The sequence below is a fragment of the Manis pentadactyla genome, chromosome 14 (assembly GCF_030020395.1).
Source record: "Manis pentadactyla isolate mManPen7 chromosome 14, mManPen7.hap1, whole genome shotgun sequence".
Classification (NCBI taxonomy): Eukaryota; Metazoa; Chordata; class Mammalia; order Pholidota; family Manidae; genus Manis; species Manis pentadactyla.
Genome location: NC_080032.1, coordinates 53,603,690 through 53,620,964, shown reverse-complemented (window position 1 = coordinate 53,620,964; position 17,275 = coordinate 53,603,690). Strand labels below are relative to the sequence as shown.

Here is a 17,275-nt window from a genome sequence, read left to right as displayed (position 1 = left end):
GGATGTTGGCCATCCAAACTGGTGTGAGGTGATGCCTCATTGTGGTTTTAATTTTCATTTCTCTGATGATTAGTGATGTGGAGCATCTTTTCATGTGTCTGTGGGCCATCTGAATTTGTTCTTTGGAGAACTGTCTCTTCAGCTCCTCTGCCCATTTTTTAATTGGATTATTGGCTTTTTGTTTGTTGAGGTGTATGAGCTCTTTATATATTTTGGATTTGAACCCTTTATCAGATATGTCATTTATGAATATATTCTCCCATACTGTAGGATGCCTTTTTGTTTTATTTGTGGTGTCCTTTGGTGTACAGAAGCTTTTCAGCTTGATATAGTCCCACTTGTTCATTTTTGCTTTTGTTTCCCTTGTCCAGGGAGATACATTCATGAAGAAGTTGCTCATGCTTACATTCAGGAGACTTTTGCCTATGATTTCTTCTAAGAGTTTTATGGTTTTAGGACTTACATTTAGGACTTTTATCCATTTAAAATTTAATTTTGTGTATGGGGTTAGACAATAATCCAGTTTCATTCTCTTACATGTAGCTGTCCAATTTTGCCAACACCAACTGTTGAAGAGGCTGTCATTTCCCCATTGCATGTCCATGGTTCCTTTATCATATATTAATTGACCATATATGCTTGGGTTTATATCAGGGCTCTCTATTCTGTTCCACTGGTCTATAGGTCTGTTCTTGTGCCAGTACCAAATTGTCTTGATTACTGTCTTTGTAGTAGAGCTTGAAGTTGGGAAGAGAGATCCTCCCTGCTTTATTATTCATTCTCAGGATTGATTTGCCTATTCAGGGCCTTCTGTGGGTCCATATGAATTTTAGAACTATTTGTTCCAGTTTGTTGCAGAATGCTGTTGGTATTTTGATAGAGATTGCATTGAATCTGTAGATTGCTTTAGGCAGGATGGCCATTTTGACAATATTAATTCTTCCTAGCCAAGAGCCTGGTGTGAGTTTCCATTTGTTACTGTCCTCTTTAATTTCTCTTAAGAGTGTCTTACAGTTTTCAGGGTATAGGTCTTTCACTTCCTTGGTTAGGTTTATTCCTAGGTATTTTACTCTTTTTGATGCAATTGTGAATGAAATTGTTTTCCTGATTTCTCTTTCTGCTAGTTCATCGTTAGTGTGTGGGAAAGCCACAGGTTTCTGTGTATTAATTTTGTATCCTGCAACTTTGCTGAATTCACATATTAGTTCTAGTAGTTTTGGAGTGGAGTCTTTAGGGTTTTTTAAGTACAATATCATGTCATCTGCAAATAGTGACAGTTTGATTTGTTCCTGATCTTAGGTGAAAAGCTTTCAGCTTCTTGCTGTTCAGTATGATGTTGGCTGTGGGTTTGTCATATATGGCCTTTGTTATGTTGAGGTACTTGCCTTCTATACCCATTTTGTTGAGGGTTTTTATCATGAATGGATGTTGAATTTTGTCAAATGCTTTTTCTGCATCTATGGAGATGATCATGTTGTTTTTGTCCTTCTTATTATTGATGTGGTGGATGATGCTGATTAATTTTCAAATGTTGTACCATCCTTGCATCCTTGAGATGAACCCCACTAGATCATAGTGTATGATCCTCTTGATGTATTTTTTAAATTAATTAATTTTGTTGTCATTAATCTACAATTACATGAAGAATATTATGTTTACTTGGGTTCCCCCTTCACCAAATCCCCCCCACAAACCCCATTACAGTACTGTCCATCAGCATAGTAAGATGCTGTAGAATCACTACTTGTCTTCTCTGTGTTGCACAGCCCTCCCCATGCCCCCCCACATTATACATGCTAATCATAATGTCCCCTTTCTTTTTCCCCACCCTTATCCCTCCCTACCTTTCTCCCCAGTCCCTTTCCCTTTGGTAACTGTTAGTCCATTCTTAGGTTCTATGATTCTGCTGCTGTTTTTTTCCTTCAGTCTTTCTTTGTTCCTATAGTCTTTGGGTTTGAGGTGAGTCCCTTGTAAGCAGCATAGAGATGGGTCTTGCTTTTTTATCCATTCTATTATTCTGTGTCTTTTGATTGGTGCATTCAGTCCATTTACATTTAGGGTGATTATTGAAAGATATGTAGTTATTGCCACTGCAGGCTTTACATTCGTGGTTTCCAATGGTTCCAGGTTAGCTTCTTTAGTATCTTACTGTCTAACTTGACTCACTTATTGAGCTATTTTAAACACTGTCTGGTCATTCTTTATTTTCTCCCTTCTTATTCCTCCTCCTCTGTTCTTTATATGTTGGTTGTTTTATTCTGTGCTCTTTTGTGCTTCCTTTAACTGCTTTTGTGGGTAGTTGATTTTATTTTTTGCCTTAAGTTAGTGTTTGGTTGGTCTGCTTTCTTTGCTGTGGTTTTATTTTCTCTGGTGACATCTATTTAGTCTTAGACATGCTCCCATCTAGAGCAGTCCCTCTAAAATACCCTGTAGAGGTGGTTTGTGGGAGGCAAATTCCATCAACTTTTGCTTGTCTGTGAATTGTTTAATCCCTCCTTCATATTTAAATGATAGTCATGCTGGATACAGTATTCTTGGTTCAAGGCCCTTCTCTTTCATTGCATTAAATATATCATGCCATTCTCTTCTGGCCTGTAAGGTCTCTGTTGAGAAGTCTGATGATAGCCTGATGGGTTTTTCTTTGTAGGTGACCTTTTTCCTCTCTCTAGCTGCCTTTAAAACTCTGTCCTTGTTCTTGATCTTTGCCATTTTAATTATTATGTGTCTTGGTGGTGTCTTCTTTGGGTCCCTTCTGTTGGGCGTTCTGTGTACTTCCATGGTCTGATCAATTATTTCCTACCACAGTTTGGGGAAGTTTTCAACAATTATTTCTTCAAATACTCTTTCTATTTCTTTTTCTCTCTCTTCTTCTTCTGGTACCCTTATAATGTGGATATTGTTCCTTTTGGATTGGTCACACAGTTCTCTTAATATTGTTTCGTTCCTGGAGATCCTTTTATCTCTCTCTGCATCAGCTTCTATGCGTTCCTGTTCTCTGGTTTCTATTCCATCAATGGCCTCTTGCATCTTATCCATTCTGTTTATAAATCCTTCCAGAGATTGTTTCATTTCTGTAATCTCCCTCTGGACATCTGTAATCTCTCTCCGGACTTAATCCCTTCGCTCTTGCATATTTCTCTGCAGCTCCATCAGCATGGTTATGAGCTTTATATTTAATTCTTTTTCAGGAAGACTGGTTAGGTCTATCTCCTTCTCAGGGTTTGCCTCTGTGATCTTAGTCTGTATCAATTTTTCTGCCTTTTCATGGTGATAGATATATTTGTGGGGAGCTGGCGCATGTGTTGGGTAAGAGAAAGTCCCTTCTTGCCAGTTTATGGCCTTCCTCTCCTGGGAGAACAGTGGCCTCTAGTGGCTTGTGCTGGGCAGCTGTGTGCAGACGTGGCTTCTGATCTTGCCCGGAGTTTCTTTTGCTCTGCAGTTGCTGTGGGCATGGCCTGCCTCAGGCTGCTTCTCCAATATGGCAGAGCTACGTTGGAGGGGGAACAGGTGGGAGGCTGTTTTTCGTCATGAGGGGCCTCCAAGCTGTGCTGCGGGGGTTCGGGCACCCAGAGTTCCCCAGGATTCACAGCTGTTGGGCTAAGTGTCCCAGGGTACTTCTGTCCAGCTGTGGGGTCCCTATCCCTTTAAGACTTACAAAAAGCACTTACTTTTCTTTGTCCCAGGTGCACCGGCTGTGGGGACCCACTCACAGGTCTTACTGTCCTGTTTCCCTAGTTTCCAGCACCCCACGCACGCACTGTGTCTGCACTCCGGTGTGGATGGCTGGGGCTGGGTGTTTAGCAGTCCTGTGCTCCCTCTCCCTCCCTGCTCTGACTCCTCTCCTCCCACTGGGAGCTGGGGTGAGGGGCGCTTGGGTCCCGCTGGGCCATGGTTTGTATCTTACCCCCTTCACGAGGTGCTGGGTTCTCATGGGTGTGGATGTAGTCTGGCTGTTGTCCTGTGTCTTCTGGTCTCTCTTTTAGGATTAGTTGTATTTGTTGTATTTTCAAAAATATATATGGTTTTGGGAGGAGATTTCTGCTGCTCTACTCATGTTGCTATCTTGGGTCTCTCCCTCTTGATGTATTTTTGAATTCGGTTTACTAATATTTCATTGAGTATTTTTGCATCTATGTACATCAGGGATATTGGCCTGTAATTTTCTGTTTTTGTGGGGTCTTTGCCTGGTTTTGGTATTAGAGTGACGCTGGCTTCATAGAATGAGTTTGGAAGTATTCCCTCCTCTTCTATTTTTTGGGAAAACTTAAGGAGAATGGGTATTACATCTTCTCTAAATGTCTGATAAAATTTAGCAGTGAAGCCATCTGGTCCGGGAGTTCTGTTCTTCGGTAGTTTCTTGATTACCAATTCAATTTCATTGCTGGTAATTGGTCTGTGTAGATTTTCTGTTTCTTCTTTTGTCAGTCTTGGAAGGTTGTATTTTTCTAGAATGTTGTCCATTTCTTCTAGGTTTTCCAGTTTGTTAGGATATAGATTTTCATAGTATTCTCTAATAATTTTTTATATTTCTGTGGGGTCCGTCGTGATTTTTCCTTTCTCATTTCTGAATCTGTTTATGTGTGTAGATTCTCTTTTTCTCTTAATAAGTCTGGCTAGAGGCTTATCTATTTTGTTTATTTTCTCAAAGAGCCAACTCTTGGTTTCATTAATTTTTTCTATTGTTTTGTTCTTCCCAATTTTACTTATTTCTTCTCTGATCTTTATTTTGTCCCTGCTTCTGCTGACTTTGGGCCTCATTTATTCTTTCTTTCCCAGTTTCAATAATTGTGAATTTAGACTATTCATTTGGGATTGTTCTTCCTTCTTTAAATAGCCCTGGATTGCTATATACTTTCCTCTTAGAACTGCTTTTGCTGTGTCCCACAGAAGTTGGGGCATTGTGTTGTTGTTTTCATTGTTTCCATATATTGCTTGATCTCTGTTTTAATTTGGTCATTGATCCATTGATTATTTAGGAGCATGTTGTTAAGCCTCCATGTGTTTGTGAGCCTTTTTGTTTTCTTTGTACAATTTATTTCTAGTTTTACACCTTTGTGATCTGAGAAGTTTGTTAGTAGAATTTCAATCTTTTTTAATTTACTGAGGCTCTTTTTGTGGCCTAGTATGTGGTCTATTCTGGAGAATGTTCCATGTGCATTTGAGAATAATGTGTATCCTGCTGCTTTTGGGTGTAGAGTTCTGTAGATGTCTGTTAGGTCCATCTGTCCTAGGGTGTTGTTCAGTGCATCTGTGTCCTTACTATTATTTGTCTGGTTGTCTGTCCTTTGGAGTGAGTGGTGTGTTGAAGTCCCCTAAAATGAATGCATTGCATTCTGTTTCCTCCTTTAATTCTGTTAGTATTTGTTTCACATGCATTGGTGCTCCTGTGTTGGGTGCATAGATATTTATAATAGTTATATCTTCTTGTTGGACTGCCCCCTTTATCATTATGTAATGCCCTTATTTATCTCTTGTTACTTTCTTTTTTTGAAGTCTATGTTGTCTGATACAAGTAGTGCAACACCTGCTTTTTTCTCCCTATTGTTTGCATGAATAATCTTTTTCTATCTCTTCAGTTTTAGTCTGTGTATATCTTTGGGTTTGAGGTGCATCTCTTGTAAGCAGCATATAGATGGGTCTTGCTTTTTTATGCATTCTGTTAGTCTGTGTCTTTTGATTGGTGCATTCAGTCCATTTACATTTAGGGTGATTATCAATAGATATGTACTTATTGCCATTGCAGGCTTTGGATTCATGGTACCAAAGTTTCAAGGGTAGCTTCTTTACTATCTAACCATCTAACTTTAACTCACTTATTACACTATTATAAACACAGTCTGATGATTCTTTATTTATCTCCCTTTTTCTTCCCCTTCTACTCTTTATATTTTATGCATTTTATTCTGTACTCTTTTATGTTTCACCTGGCTGATTTTGTGGACAGCTGATTTTATTTTTTGTCTTTGGTTAGTATTTGGTTGGTCTGCTTTCTTTGCTGTGAATTTATTTTTCTGTTGATATCTTTTTAGTCTTAGGAATACTTCCACCTAGAGCAGTCCCTTTAAAATACACTGCAGGAGTGGTTTGTGGGAGGGAAATTCCCTCAACTTTTGCTTAACTGGGAATTACTTAATCTCTCCTTCAAATTCAAATGATGATCTTACTGGATACAGTGTTCTTGGTTCAAGGCCCTTTTGTTTCATTGCATTAAATATATCATGCCATTCTCTTCAGGCCTGTAAGATTTCTGTTGAAAAGTGTGATGATACCCTGATGGGTTTTCCTTTGTAGGTGATTTTTTTCTCTCTCTCCCTTCTTTTAATACCCTGTCTTTGTCTTTGATCTTTGCCATTTTAATTATTATATATCTTGGTGTTGTTCTCCTTGGGTCCCTTGTCATGGGAGATCTGTGGGCTTCCATGGTCTGAGAGACTATTTCCTTCCCCAGCTTGGGGGAAGTTTTCAACAATTATTTCTTCAAAGACAGTTTCTAACCCTTTTTCTCTCTCTTCTTCTTCTAGCATCCCTATAATGTGAATATTGTGCCATTTGGATTGGTCAGTTCTCTTAATATTCTTTCATTCCTAGAGTTCCTTTTATCTCTCTCTGCCTCAGCTTGTCTGTATCCCTGTTCTCTTATTTCTATTCAATTAACAGTCTCTTGCACCTCATCCAATCTGCTCTTAAATCCTTCCATTGTTTGTTTCATTTCTGTTATCTCCCTCCAGAATTCATCCCTTAGTTCTTGCCTGTTTCTCTGCAGCTCTATCAGCATGGTTATGACTTGTATTTTGAAGTTTTTTTCCAGGAAGATTGGTTATATCAGTCTCACCAGGCCCTCTCTCTGGCATTTGAGTGATTTTGGACTGGACCAGGTTCTTCTGCCTGTTCATGGCAAGAGAAGTGATCGCCAGTGAGTGACACATGTGTCAGCTGGGAGAACAAAGTCCCTTCCTGCTTTCTGGTCACCTTGCCCTTCTCTGCTGCCTGTTCCAGTTATCTGCAGACAGGGTGCAATCTCTGGATAATCCCCTGAGCTGCCATGGGCAGGGAAGCCCTTGGGATAGCCTAGGGCACTGGCAGGGGTCACAGGCATGTGTTGTATGTTCTCCTGTGAGAATGGTGTCCCTTTGTGCCTTCCTGACTTTACACCAGCTTCCTCTGTCTGTGCTGGGTAGCTGCATGCTGGCAGCAGTCTCTGGGTCTGGTCCTGTTTGGGAGAAGACTCTGTGTGGTTGCTGTGGGTGGGGCTGCTCCCCAGCAAGTCCAAAGCAATGGCAGGTCAGCTGGTTTGTTTGCAGTGCCGGCAGTGGGGAGTTAACAGTAGGCTGCTTATCATCATGAGGGGTTTCGGAGCTGCGTTGCCACCCAGGGGGTTAAGGCACCTGAAGTTCCTCAAAATTCCCAGCCTGCTGGGCTGTGTGTGCAAGGACGATTTTGTCCTCCTGTTAAGCCCTTGTCCCTTTAAGACTTTTAAAGCACCCGCTTTTCTTTTTCCCAAGGCAGCTGGCTGTGGGGACCTGTTCACAGTCTCAGTCTCAGGTTTTACTTTTCAACTTCTTTAATGTCCACTACACAATGCAATGTGTGTCTGTGCTTCTGGTGCAGATTACTAGGGCTGGTTAATTAGCAGTCCTGTGCTTCCACTCCCTCCCCACTCTGACTCTTTTCCTCCCTCCGGTGAGCTGGGGCTTGGGGAGTGCTTGGGTCCTGCCAGGTCATGGCTTTGTATCTTCCCCTTTTCATGAGATGCTGAGTTCTCACAGATGTAGATGTAGCCTGGCTGTACTGCATCCTCTGGTCTCTCTTTTAAGAGTAGTTGTATTTGCTGTATTTTCCAAAACATATATGGTTTTGGGTGATTTCCACCACCCTACTTATGCCACTGTCTTGAGAAAAAATTCCTCATTTTTATGCCCATAAAAATATACAATGTTTTCGATAGTGTGGAGGTTCCTCAAAAAATTAAACATAAAACTACCATATAATCCAGCAATTCCACTTGGCATTTATTCAAAGGAAACAAAAACTCTTACTTAGAATGACATCTGCACCCCCATGTTTGCTGCAGCATTATTTATAATAGCCAAGGCATGGAAGTGTCCATCAACGGAAAAAGAAAATGTGATACACACACAGAGGAATATTATTCAGCCACAAAAAAGAAAGAAATCTTGCAATTTGTGAGAACAGGAATGGATCTTGAGGACATTATGCTAAGTGAAATAAGTCAGAAAAAAATACTGTATGGTTTCACTTATATGTGGAATCTTAAAAAAAAAACTCATAAATACAGAGAACAGATTGGTGGTTACCAGAGGTAGGGGTATGAGGGTGGGTGAAATGGGTGAAGGGGATCAAAAGCTACAAACTTTTAGTTACAAAAATAGTCATGGCATGGTGACTGTAATTACCGCTGTATCCTATTTGAAAGTTGCTAAGAGACTAGATCTTATAAGTTTTTGGCAAAAGAAAAAAACATTTGTAACTGTGTAATGATGGATGTTAACTAAACTTACTGTGTGATCATTTTGGAATTTATACACATATCAAATCATGTTATACACCTGAAACTAATATAATGCTACATCTCAATAAAATATATATAATACTTTTAAATTGAGCACAAATAAAAACTAGTTCAATACATTGCATTATTATGCATTATGTTTTCTGAGCAGAAGTTCATAGAACCAGCTATTTTACTCCATCAAGAAAATATTTTTGTATCTTGGAACACGCTCCTCTTCCTTTCAAGGCAGAGAAAATGAGGTAAGAACAGAGGACTTACACCAGGACTGACTTTTCTAAGTAGTCATGAAATTGGCAGAGGAATGACGTTTTGGGGGTCAATGACATCACTGGCAGCCTCAGGTAGCCTAGTGGGGGCCAGAGGCTGCCTATCTTCCCACATTGGCTTCCTTCTTGTTCATGTTGCCCCGCTCTTTTTCCTGCGTGGTGATTACCTGCAGCCGGCACCTTTCTGCCTCAGCATCAGGCTTTCCCAAGGCCTCCCAGCTCTACTCTCAGATGACCAAGTCAGTTTGCCAAGCAGTAAGCTCCAGTGGGACAGGTCACCCACTCCTGACATCAGCTGTTGTCACCCCAATGCAGGCAACAGGAGCTGTAGGCCCCCTTGTCTGGAAGGGCTCTTACCACCTTTCTTCTGGAGCCTGGTGTTCCAGGGGGGCCTGGCCAGCCTCTTCTACCCTGTAAAATGAACAGACAAATATCACAGTAATTACACAGCACTGACACATTTCCTCTTCACATCTGCTTGTTCTCTGGGGATGAATGGATACACTCTGCATGGAGAGCTGTGCTGCCTTTGGAATGTGGTACTAATTCCACTGGCTACAAGTCACATCTGTATAGGTAATGAGGAGCCACAGGACCAAGTGCTAATGACGTGGCTCTGTCTGATCATCGCCACATCTAACTCGTGTGTGGGGTACAGGTTGGAGGGTTTAGACTCTCCTCACTGTGCTGCCACAGAAAGAAATCAACTGCCCACATAATGACCTGTCTTCCACGATCTCCTGTTAAGCCCTTTGGTCCTTGTATGCTATTGTCAAATCCAGGAACTCCCTAAAAAATAGAAAACAAATAGAAATATTAAAAGGTTTTGAATATACCTCCTTAAAAATGTTGCTTGTGTAAAACACATTTAGTTGCCCCCAAAAACGATAATTAGAAATTCAACCCAGTTGAAAACAGAGATAGTTTAAAATTACAAACGGGGCTTACAAGCATTTTCTCTTTCCTCCTGTACTTGGCATTATCAGAAGAGAGTGGAGTCTGAAAGTGAGTGGGTGGGGGAGGCAAGAGCTCCCCACTGAAGGCAGAGCCAGGGAAGCAAAGGTGACATGATGTGTTTATGACACTTATGCTGGGTCTGCAGGTATCCCTTCTTGTTACTGCCATCTTTTCCTTAACTTATTTATTTATTTTGGTATCATTAATCTACAATTACATGAGCAACACCTATGTTTACTAGACTCCCCCCATCATCAAGTCCCCCCCACATACCCCATTACAGTCACTGTCCATCAGCGTAGTAAGATGCTGTAGAATCACTACTTGTCTTCTCTGTGTTGAACAGCCCTCCCCATGCCTCCCACCCCCACATTATGTGTGCTAATAGTAATGCCCCCCTTTTTTCCCCTTCTCCCTCCCTTCCCACCCATTCTCCCCAGTCCCTCTTTCCCTTTGGTAACTGTTAGTCCATTCTTGGTTCTGTGAGTCTGCTGCTGTTTTGTTCCTTCAGTTTTTTCTTTGTCCTTATACTCCACATATGAGTGAAATCATTTGGTACTTTCTCCACCTGGCTTATTTCACTGAGCATAATACCCTTTAGCTCCATCCATGTTGTTGCAAATGGTAAGATTTTTTCCTCTAACTTTTGCTCTTCTTCCTTAGGGCCTAGGCAAGGTGATTGAGAGCTGGGAGATTTCACTCTCCCTACCCCTGGGTGAAGGCAGAGGTCTGAATGGGCACCACCACAGGAACGTACACACACCAAGCCATGCAGGGAACTCTGTCTGCCACTCGCTCCCTCTTCCTACTCCTGGACATCTGGTTGCCTTCTACCACCATACCCTCATCCCCACTTTCTTCAGAAAGTCCTGGAATCTTGAGTTTTCCTCCAATATTCACATAAACATTGTAGCAGGAAATCACTGAAAGCAGGCATTCTTGTGGGATATTGTCCATAGCAGGCTAAACCGAACACTTTCTACCTTGGGAAGTTAGGACCACCACAGAGCAGTGTCAGCATGATGCTGGGACAATCAACTGAGGCAGGCAGTTCAGTCAGCATGCTAACAAACTGTCGGGACCAGAGCCATCCCATCCTTCTGAGTGTCAGCTGCTGGGCCATCTGGCTGACAGGAGCCCAGATGACCTTCATCAATTAGCAGGGGATATGAATTCACCCAGAGGCATGTCATTGCTTCAGATACTTAGTAAGCATTTTAAACAAGTAGTTTCTAAACTTACAGAAGTTATAGGCTAAGATGGTGAAAAAGATGGGTTTAGAATTTACTTTCTAACTGATATTACTAAAATTTACATGAAAAAATATTTCTCTCTCCCACATACTAAAATGAAAGATTATTTTCTGCATTTTCTGTTTTACTCTTGTTTAAATATTTGTCTAAGTTCCCTAAGCAGGGTATATGTAAATTACAATATTAAAGAACTGTATTTTTGTGAGAAAAGTAAGGAAAATGAAGGTAATGTAAAATCTAAAATTTCATTCCAGTAGAGGTATAAGCAATTTACTGTAGTCCAACTCCAAACTATCTGATTGTAGAGACAATGTTTAAAAAAATCATACATCAGCACCTTCTGCAGACTAGAATATCCAGATCTGCATGCAGACCAGTTGTTTGGTCTTCCAATTTCTCTGTGTAGCTGGACAAAAGAGCATCATCTGACACAAATTTATGATTAAACATGGGCTTCTTCTAATGATATGTTTTAGAATGATGAACCTTAATAAACTGTAGCTCAGCCAAATGATCTAGTTCAGTTCCCCCCAAAATTACATGAGACTTAAAAAAATATTTAAGTCAAAATGAGAAATTACAAACAGCCATATTAGTTTTCATGTGATCAGAAATTCTATCTGAATACAGATAGATTTTTAGAACTTTGTGCCACTTGCGTGCATTCCTATGACTAATCTGATCATGTGTGGGTTCTATTCATTCTATCAATCTTGCTTTCTCAAGTTTTTACTGAAATAGTAACCAACAAAGACCAATGTAAGAAAAGCACAGAGTTCTCACTGATTTAAGATGTATATTCCTAAGTATCTGGGAAGAATTGTCATGCATTGAAAAACCATCTAAAGTTAATATAGTAACAAACAGCATGCCACAGAGAAGCTCTAGTGGTTTGGTTTTCAACCATTTCAAAGTCATAGAACATTTTTAAAAAATAAAAATTCTTTTATATTATTCAGATTTGTTTAAAGATACTACATAGTCAAAAAGTCAATTTAGCAGGCAATTAGGGGGATTCTGATCAAAGTGAATGGCAATTTTATAGTAATACTCCAACTGAATTTTTGCCACCATATATATTGATGACTGAAATTGTATTCAAGCTAGTATTTCTTAATCACCCTTATTTATGGACAGTTTTTTGTTTCCAAATAGATACCCTGACATTTTTTGAAAACTCTCAGGTCACCAGACTATTATCAGATGTCCCTAGTAAACAATAGTACCTTCAAGTGCAAATTCCTCTGCTTTTTAAATGGAATTATCTTCAGTGCATATCTAACATTTACATTTGTTGATATATATTGCACTCAATTCCTCCTCTAATCAACCCATTGTGTACTGGGGAAGGAGTTACTGAAGACAAAGTCCTGCAAGATTCCCAGTTTCCCCACATCCTTATCAGCACTCAGTATTGTCAGTTTTTATAAATTTTAGCCATTTGGATGGGTGTGTAATACTCTGGTATATTGCTGTTGAAAGTGATATTAGTACAAACTTTTTGAAAACTGGCTATAAAGACTGAAGTTTAATATATGTACACAAGTTATCATCCAGACATTTTACTCAAAGTACAAACCCATTGGAAATATGTACAAATGTGCACCAAAGGCATGTACAGGAATGTTCATAGCAGCACTATTTGTAATATCAAGAACTGGGAACAACTCAAATATCTATCAACAGTAAAATGGATAAAGAAATCATGGCATATACACAATGGAATATTCTATAGGAATGAGATAAAATGAACTATTGTTATTCAGAACAATGTAAATGAATCTCAGAAGCATGAACTTGGAGCAAAAGCACCCAGAAACAGATTAATGGATCCTATATGATTCCACTTATTATATCCATAAGAACAGGTAAGAAACTTACGGTCCTAGGATAATGATTACCTTAGGGAGAGCTGATGGTTATCGAACTGAACATGAGGAGGGTTTTTGGGATGCTCTGGTGTCATCCAATGTTCTATTTCTTTACCTAAGTGGTGAGCACACAGGTGTATTTGCATTGATCAACCTGTGCATTTATATTTGTGTACTTTTTGATATATGTTACAGTTCAAAAATAAGTTCTGGAGATCTAATGCACAGCGTAGTGACAATTGACATTACTGTATTGTACACTTGAAAGTTGCTTAGAGACTAGATCTTAAATGTTCTCACCACAAAAAATGATAATTGTGTGACTTCATAGAGGAGTTACTAACCCTATGGTGGCAATCATGTTGCAATTTATAAATGTATCAAGTCAACGCCTTAAACTTACACAAATTATATGGCATTATATCTCAATTAAAAAGTTTAATGAACAACCTTGAATCCTAACCCATTAAGGTTTTGGAGACTTATGTGTGGGCAAATTGGTGCAAGTCCTATAGCACTAGGGTTCCATGGGGCTTAGCATTTCCCCATATTGGTGTGGGTTGTGTCTTTTAGTGTAGGTCATGCCTACTCAACTAGGTTGTGTCCCTATAAAAGTAGGCACCTTTGTGTCATAAGTTTTGCTTAATATCATTTTAGGTGGCTTAGATTTGAGGAAATGAAGCTAATATTCAATTGAGAAAGACTCAGAAAATAGGAAAAAGAGATTGCTTTGTTTCTTCCATTCTGTCCATATTTTGGGGTACTCAGAGGAATATGATGAAGTGGATTGGAATTACTTCATGGCTTTGAACCACAAGGACAGTTCTGAAAATGTATTCTCATAAAAATGATGGAATACTACCCAGCCATAAAATAGAATGAAATCTTGCCATTTTCAACAACATGGATGGACCTACAGGGCATTATGCTAAGTGAAATAAGTCAAATGGAGAGGCACAAATACCATATGATTTCACTTATATGTGGAATCTGAAAAGCAAACAAAACAGAAATAGACTCATGAACACAGAACAGACTGGTTGCCATAGGAAAGGGGGTGTGGGATGGATGAAATAGGTGAAGGGGGTCAATAGGTACAAACTTCTGGTTATAAAATAAATAAGTCATAGGAACAAAAATACAGCATAGGAAATATAGCCAATAATTTTGCAATAACTGTGTGTGATGACAGACAGTAAATATACTTACCATGGTGAGCATTTCACAATGTATATAATTGTCAAATCACTATGCCATACACCTTAAACCAATATAATATTGCATATCAACTGTATTACAATTAAAAAATAAATTTAAAAACTGCATGAGTAAATGATGTGCAAGGCTTCTCACTGTCCGTACTCATTCTGTATATGAAGAGGATCTAGCGCAGGGACCTGCTTCTAAAATTCCACAGCAATTGCGCACGTGATGATTAGACTCAGGATTGCTGTGCAGTACCTTAACATGGGGCTCTCCCCCTACCAGATGTGCTGATGGGAACCGAGCCCCGATGTCAGCGCCCAGCCCATGCATCCCTAGCTCTCACAGGCATGAAGTCACTTACAGGGTCTCCTCGCAGGCCCTTTGCTCCATGGTCGCCAGACATTCCTTTCTTCCCTGGGCTTCCCTAAAGTGTATACAAATCAGAAGAAGTACAAAACAAGGATTTTTAACAACATGAATTAAAACAAATTAAAATATTCTCTTCTCCCTGATTTGAATAATTAAATGTTTTTCTTCAACTGGAAAGAAGAACAACCGAAACATAGTTTCAGGCATCATATGAACAATTTAAGAGTGACCCCAATGTTTGCCACAGTGATGGACTCCATCTTCCAGACACATTTGTCATCTTGTTTAATTTTTATAACTACTGTATGAACCAGGTATTTTTTATTATCTTCCATTTAACGAGGCAGCTGATTCAGAGACATTATCCATTTTTCCCAAGGTGGTTGCATCACCCAGAAAATGAGTTTTGGACTCAATTTCTCACTCTACATACAGGTAAAGCAGATGATGGAATGTGGCTGCTGCTGGCATTTGTTCCAGATGGAATGAGCAGTGCATGCAACGGGCTCCCCTGGGCCGCAGGCCCTTGTTGACAGCCAGCTACTGCTCTTAGTGTAGTGGCTGCTTCTATTCACGCTGGGCTTTCACTCTTCTCTGTATCTGTGCCCTCTGCCATGTAACCCTGCAGTGTCTTTCTGCTGTTCTGGGGCAAGATTCCCTGCCCCTGGGTTCGGTCATGACCTGACTTGGCCAACAGGAAGAGATGGCAATGTTGCTGTGAGGGTTCCAAGTGCAGGCTTCATGAGGCCTTAAGAGGCCTTATGTGTTTCTACCTGCTTCCTTGTGCTTCCGCCATGGCCGTGAAAAGGTTGGGGCCGACATGGCCAGCAGCTGTCTGGTACCCGCAGGAGGGTAAGGGACACATGGACTGATGACTGCAGCCAACGTAAGGATGTGAGCCACGGTAGCCATGCTCAGCCTGCATCAGCTGAGCCACTCACAAGAAATAAATGTTTATTGTTGCATGTGATTGTTAGTCACAAAGCAGTTTTGTGGCGCCAGCTAGCTGATGCACCCCGGGCACCTGTTCTGCTTGGCTGCACACACCCTCAGTTCCTGGCACAGCGTCCCTGTTGTCTCCCTGTTGAATCCCTACCTGGGATCCTTCATCACCCTTTGATCCTTTTCCTCCAGGAAGACCACTATCACCCTAAAAAACAGAGAAGAGTAAACTCTATTTCCCATTTTCTTAATGAGAAATAGCTTAGAAGGGTCTTTATGGTACACAGAGAAGGCTCTACCTGTTCTCCATTTAATCCATCAATTCCACTTTCCCCAACTTCTCCCTGAAAAGACAGATGTGCTTGGAATTATGTGAAAAGAAGTCAGATACCAAATAAAAAAAAGGTTAATTTTATGTTCCATATATAGCTTCTTTGTTAGCCTAGCCTTGGGTAATATCAAAGCTTGCTGAGTAATAGCTGTCAACAAATAATATACATTACTTGCAATAAAAGACAGGAATAAACAAAATGGAATAGTTGGCAATAAAAAAAGAAGGTCAACAGAAACTTCATTTGTACAATCTACTTGGTCAATAATCTCAAAAATAAAAATATTTCTAGATAACAGATGGGCAGATAAATGGATATGTTTGGACATACCTCCTGTCCATTTAGTCCCCTGTTTCCCTGAAAACAGAAAGGACAGTAGCGATCAGTGTAGGAAAATGGACTTAACATTGGGAAGACTTCATGACTTGTTAGTGACACTCACCTTAGGACCCCTGGCACCACGGCACCCTTTAGCACCTTGCTCTCCCACCGGTCCGGTGGCTCCTCTTTCTCCCTGAGAAAGAGCACATACCCAGGTGATGTTTTTCTGTTGGAATATGTCTTGGAAATTTGAAAAGTTTTGTGGTGGAAAACAATGTGTGACTACTTATAGTTTACAATCCAGAATTCATGTTTATAAAAACTAAGAATAGAAGTAAATCGGAGCAACTCACTGACAGCCCTTTGCTTTAGACCCCACCTGGATATCATGGTTGGGGTAGTATATAAACAAAACAGACAAACAAATAACTGGCAGCTAAAATGTATTCTCAAGATTGCAGGAGAATTCCAAGAGCAGATAATAAAGAACTGTTGACACATCAGAGAAAGATGCTCTGGGTATGAGCTAAGCAAGAGGCATAACTTCCAGACCAAAATCCATCTTCCTTTTCTTTCTTTCTTAAACCAAATGTTTCCCCTGCAGTCTTTGTCTTGGTAACCCTACAAGTCTGTGCAGTGTATAAGCTGGAAACAAAATGCCATTCTCAGCTTCTCTCTCCCCAGTGGTCACCAAGTTATATCCATTCAACCTCCTGCCCCAAACTAAAATCAGGACCACTTTGTCTTGCATCTACTATGCAAGACTTCTTCCTGTGACTCCTGCCTTAGCATCCTTCATGGTACGGCCTTAGTATGCTTCCTAAACTTGTGTTCCATTATTTTACTCGTGTGCTTAATACCATTCAGTGACTTCCCATCAACTGGAAGATACCATCCAAATCTGCAGGGAAATCAAGACTCCTAGTAATCTGGTCTTGCTTGTCTTATAACCTCCTCTATCTGTATCTTGGGTTCCAGCCATGTTGACCAGGTACCGTTGTGCAAAAATACAATTCTCTGACTCAGTTACATGCCCTTGAGCACATAGCTGTCTGTAATAGAATGTTCTTTCCTACACAATTTGCTGGGAGAAATTTTTATCTACCCTGCAGACATCTGCCCAAGAATTACCCTTCTTTGCAGCCTTCCTCTCCCATGCCCCACATGCCACCGAGGCTGCTAGGTATTTGTTCTGCCACTCTCGGTCACATGGTACTTCATTATG

General features: G+C 40.3%; 1 protein-coding gene across 5 annotated transcripts in view; it reads right to left on the bottom strand.

Annotated features, from left to right (window-relative positions):
• The window catches only part of LOC118917226 (collagen alpha-6(VI) chain), a 173,088-nt gene that overhangs the window by 80,609 nt on the left and 75,204 nt on the right, over positions 1-17,275 (bottom strand). For all 5 annotated transcript variants that reach the window (XR_008993763.1, XR_005026735.2, XM_057491870.1 and 2 more), the window contains exons 14-20: positions 16,172-16,243; positions 16,060-16,086; positions 15,697-15,741; positions 15,552-15,605; positions 14,448-14,510; positions 9,523-9,588; positions 9,157-9,210 (exon numbers count right to left, since the gene is read on the bottom strand). Coding sequence is in view for 3 of the 5 variants with exons in the window: in XM_057491870.1 (XP_057347853.1) it covers positions 9,157-9,210; positions 9,523-9,588; positions 14,448-14,510; positions 15,552-15,605; positions 15,697-15,741; positions 16,060-16,086; positions 16,172-16,243 (381 nt within the window). In the remaining 2 variants the exon portion in view is untranslated. The remainder of the gene's footprint in view (positions 1-9,156; positions 9,211-9,522; positions 9,589-14,447; positions 14,511-15,551; positions 15,606-15,696; positions 15,742-16,059; positions 16,087-16,171; positions 16,244-17,275) is intronic.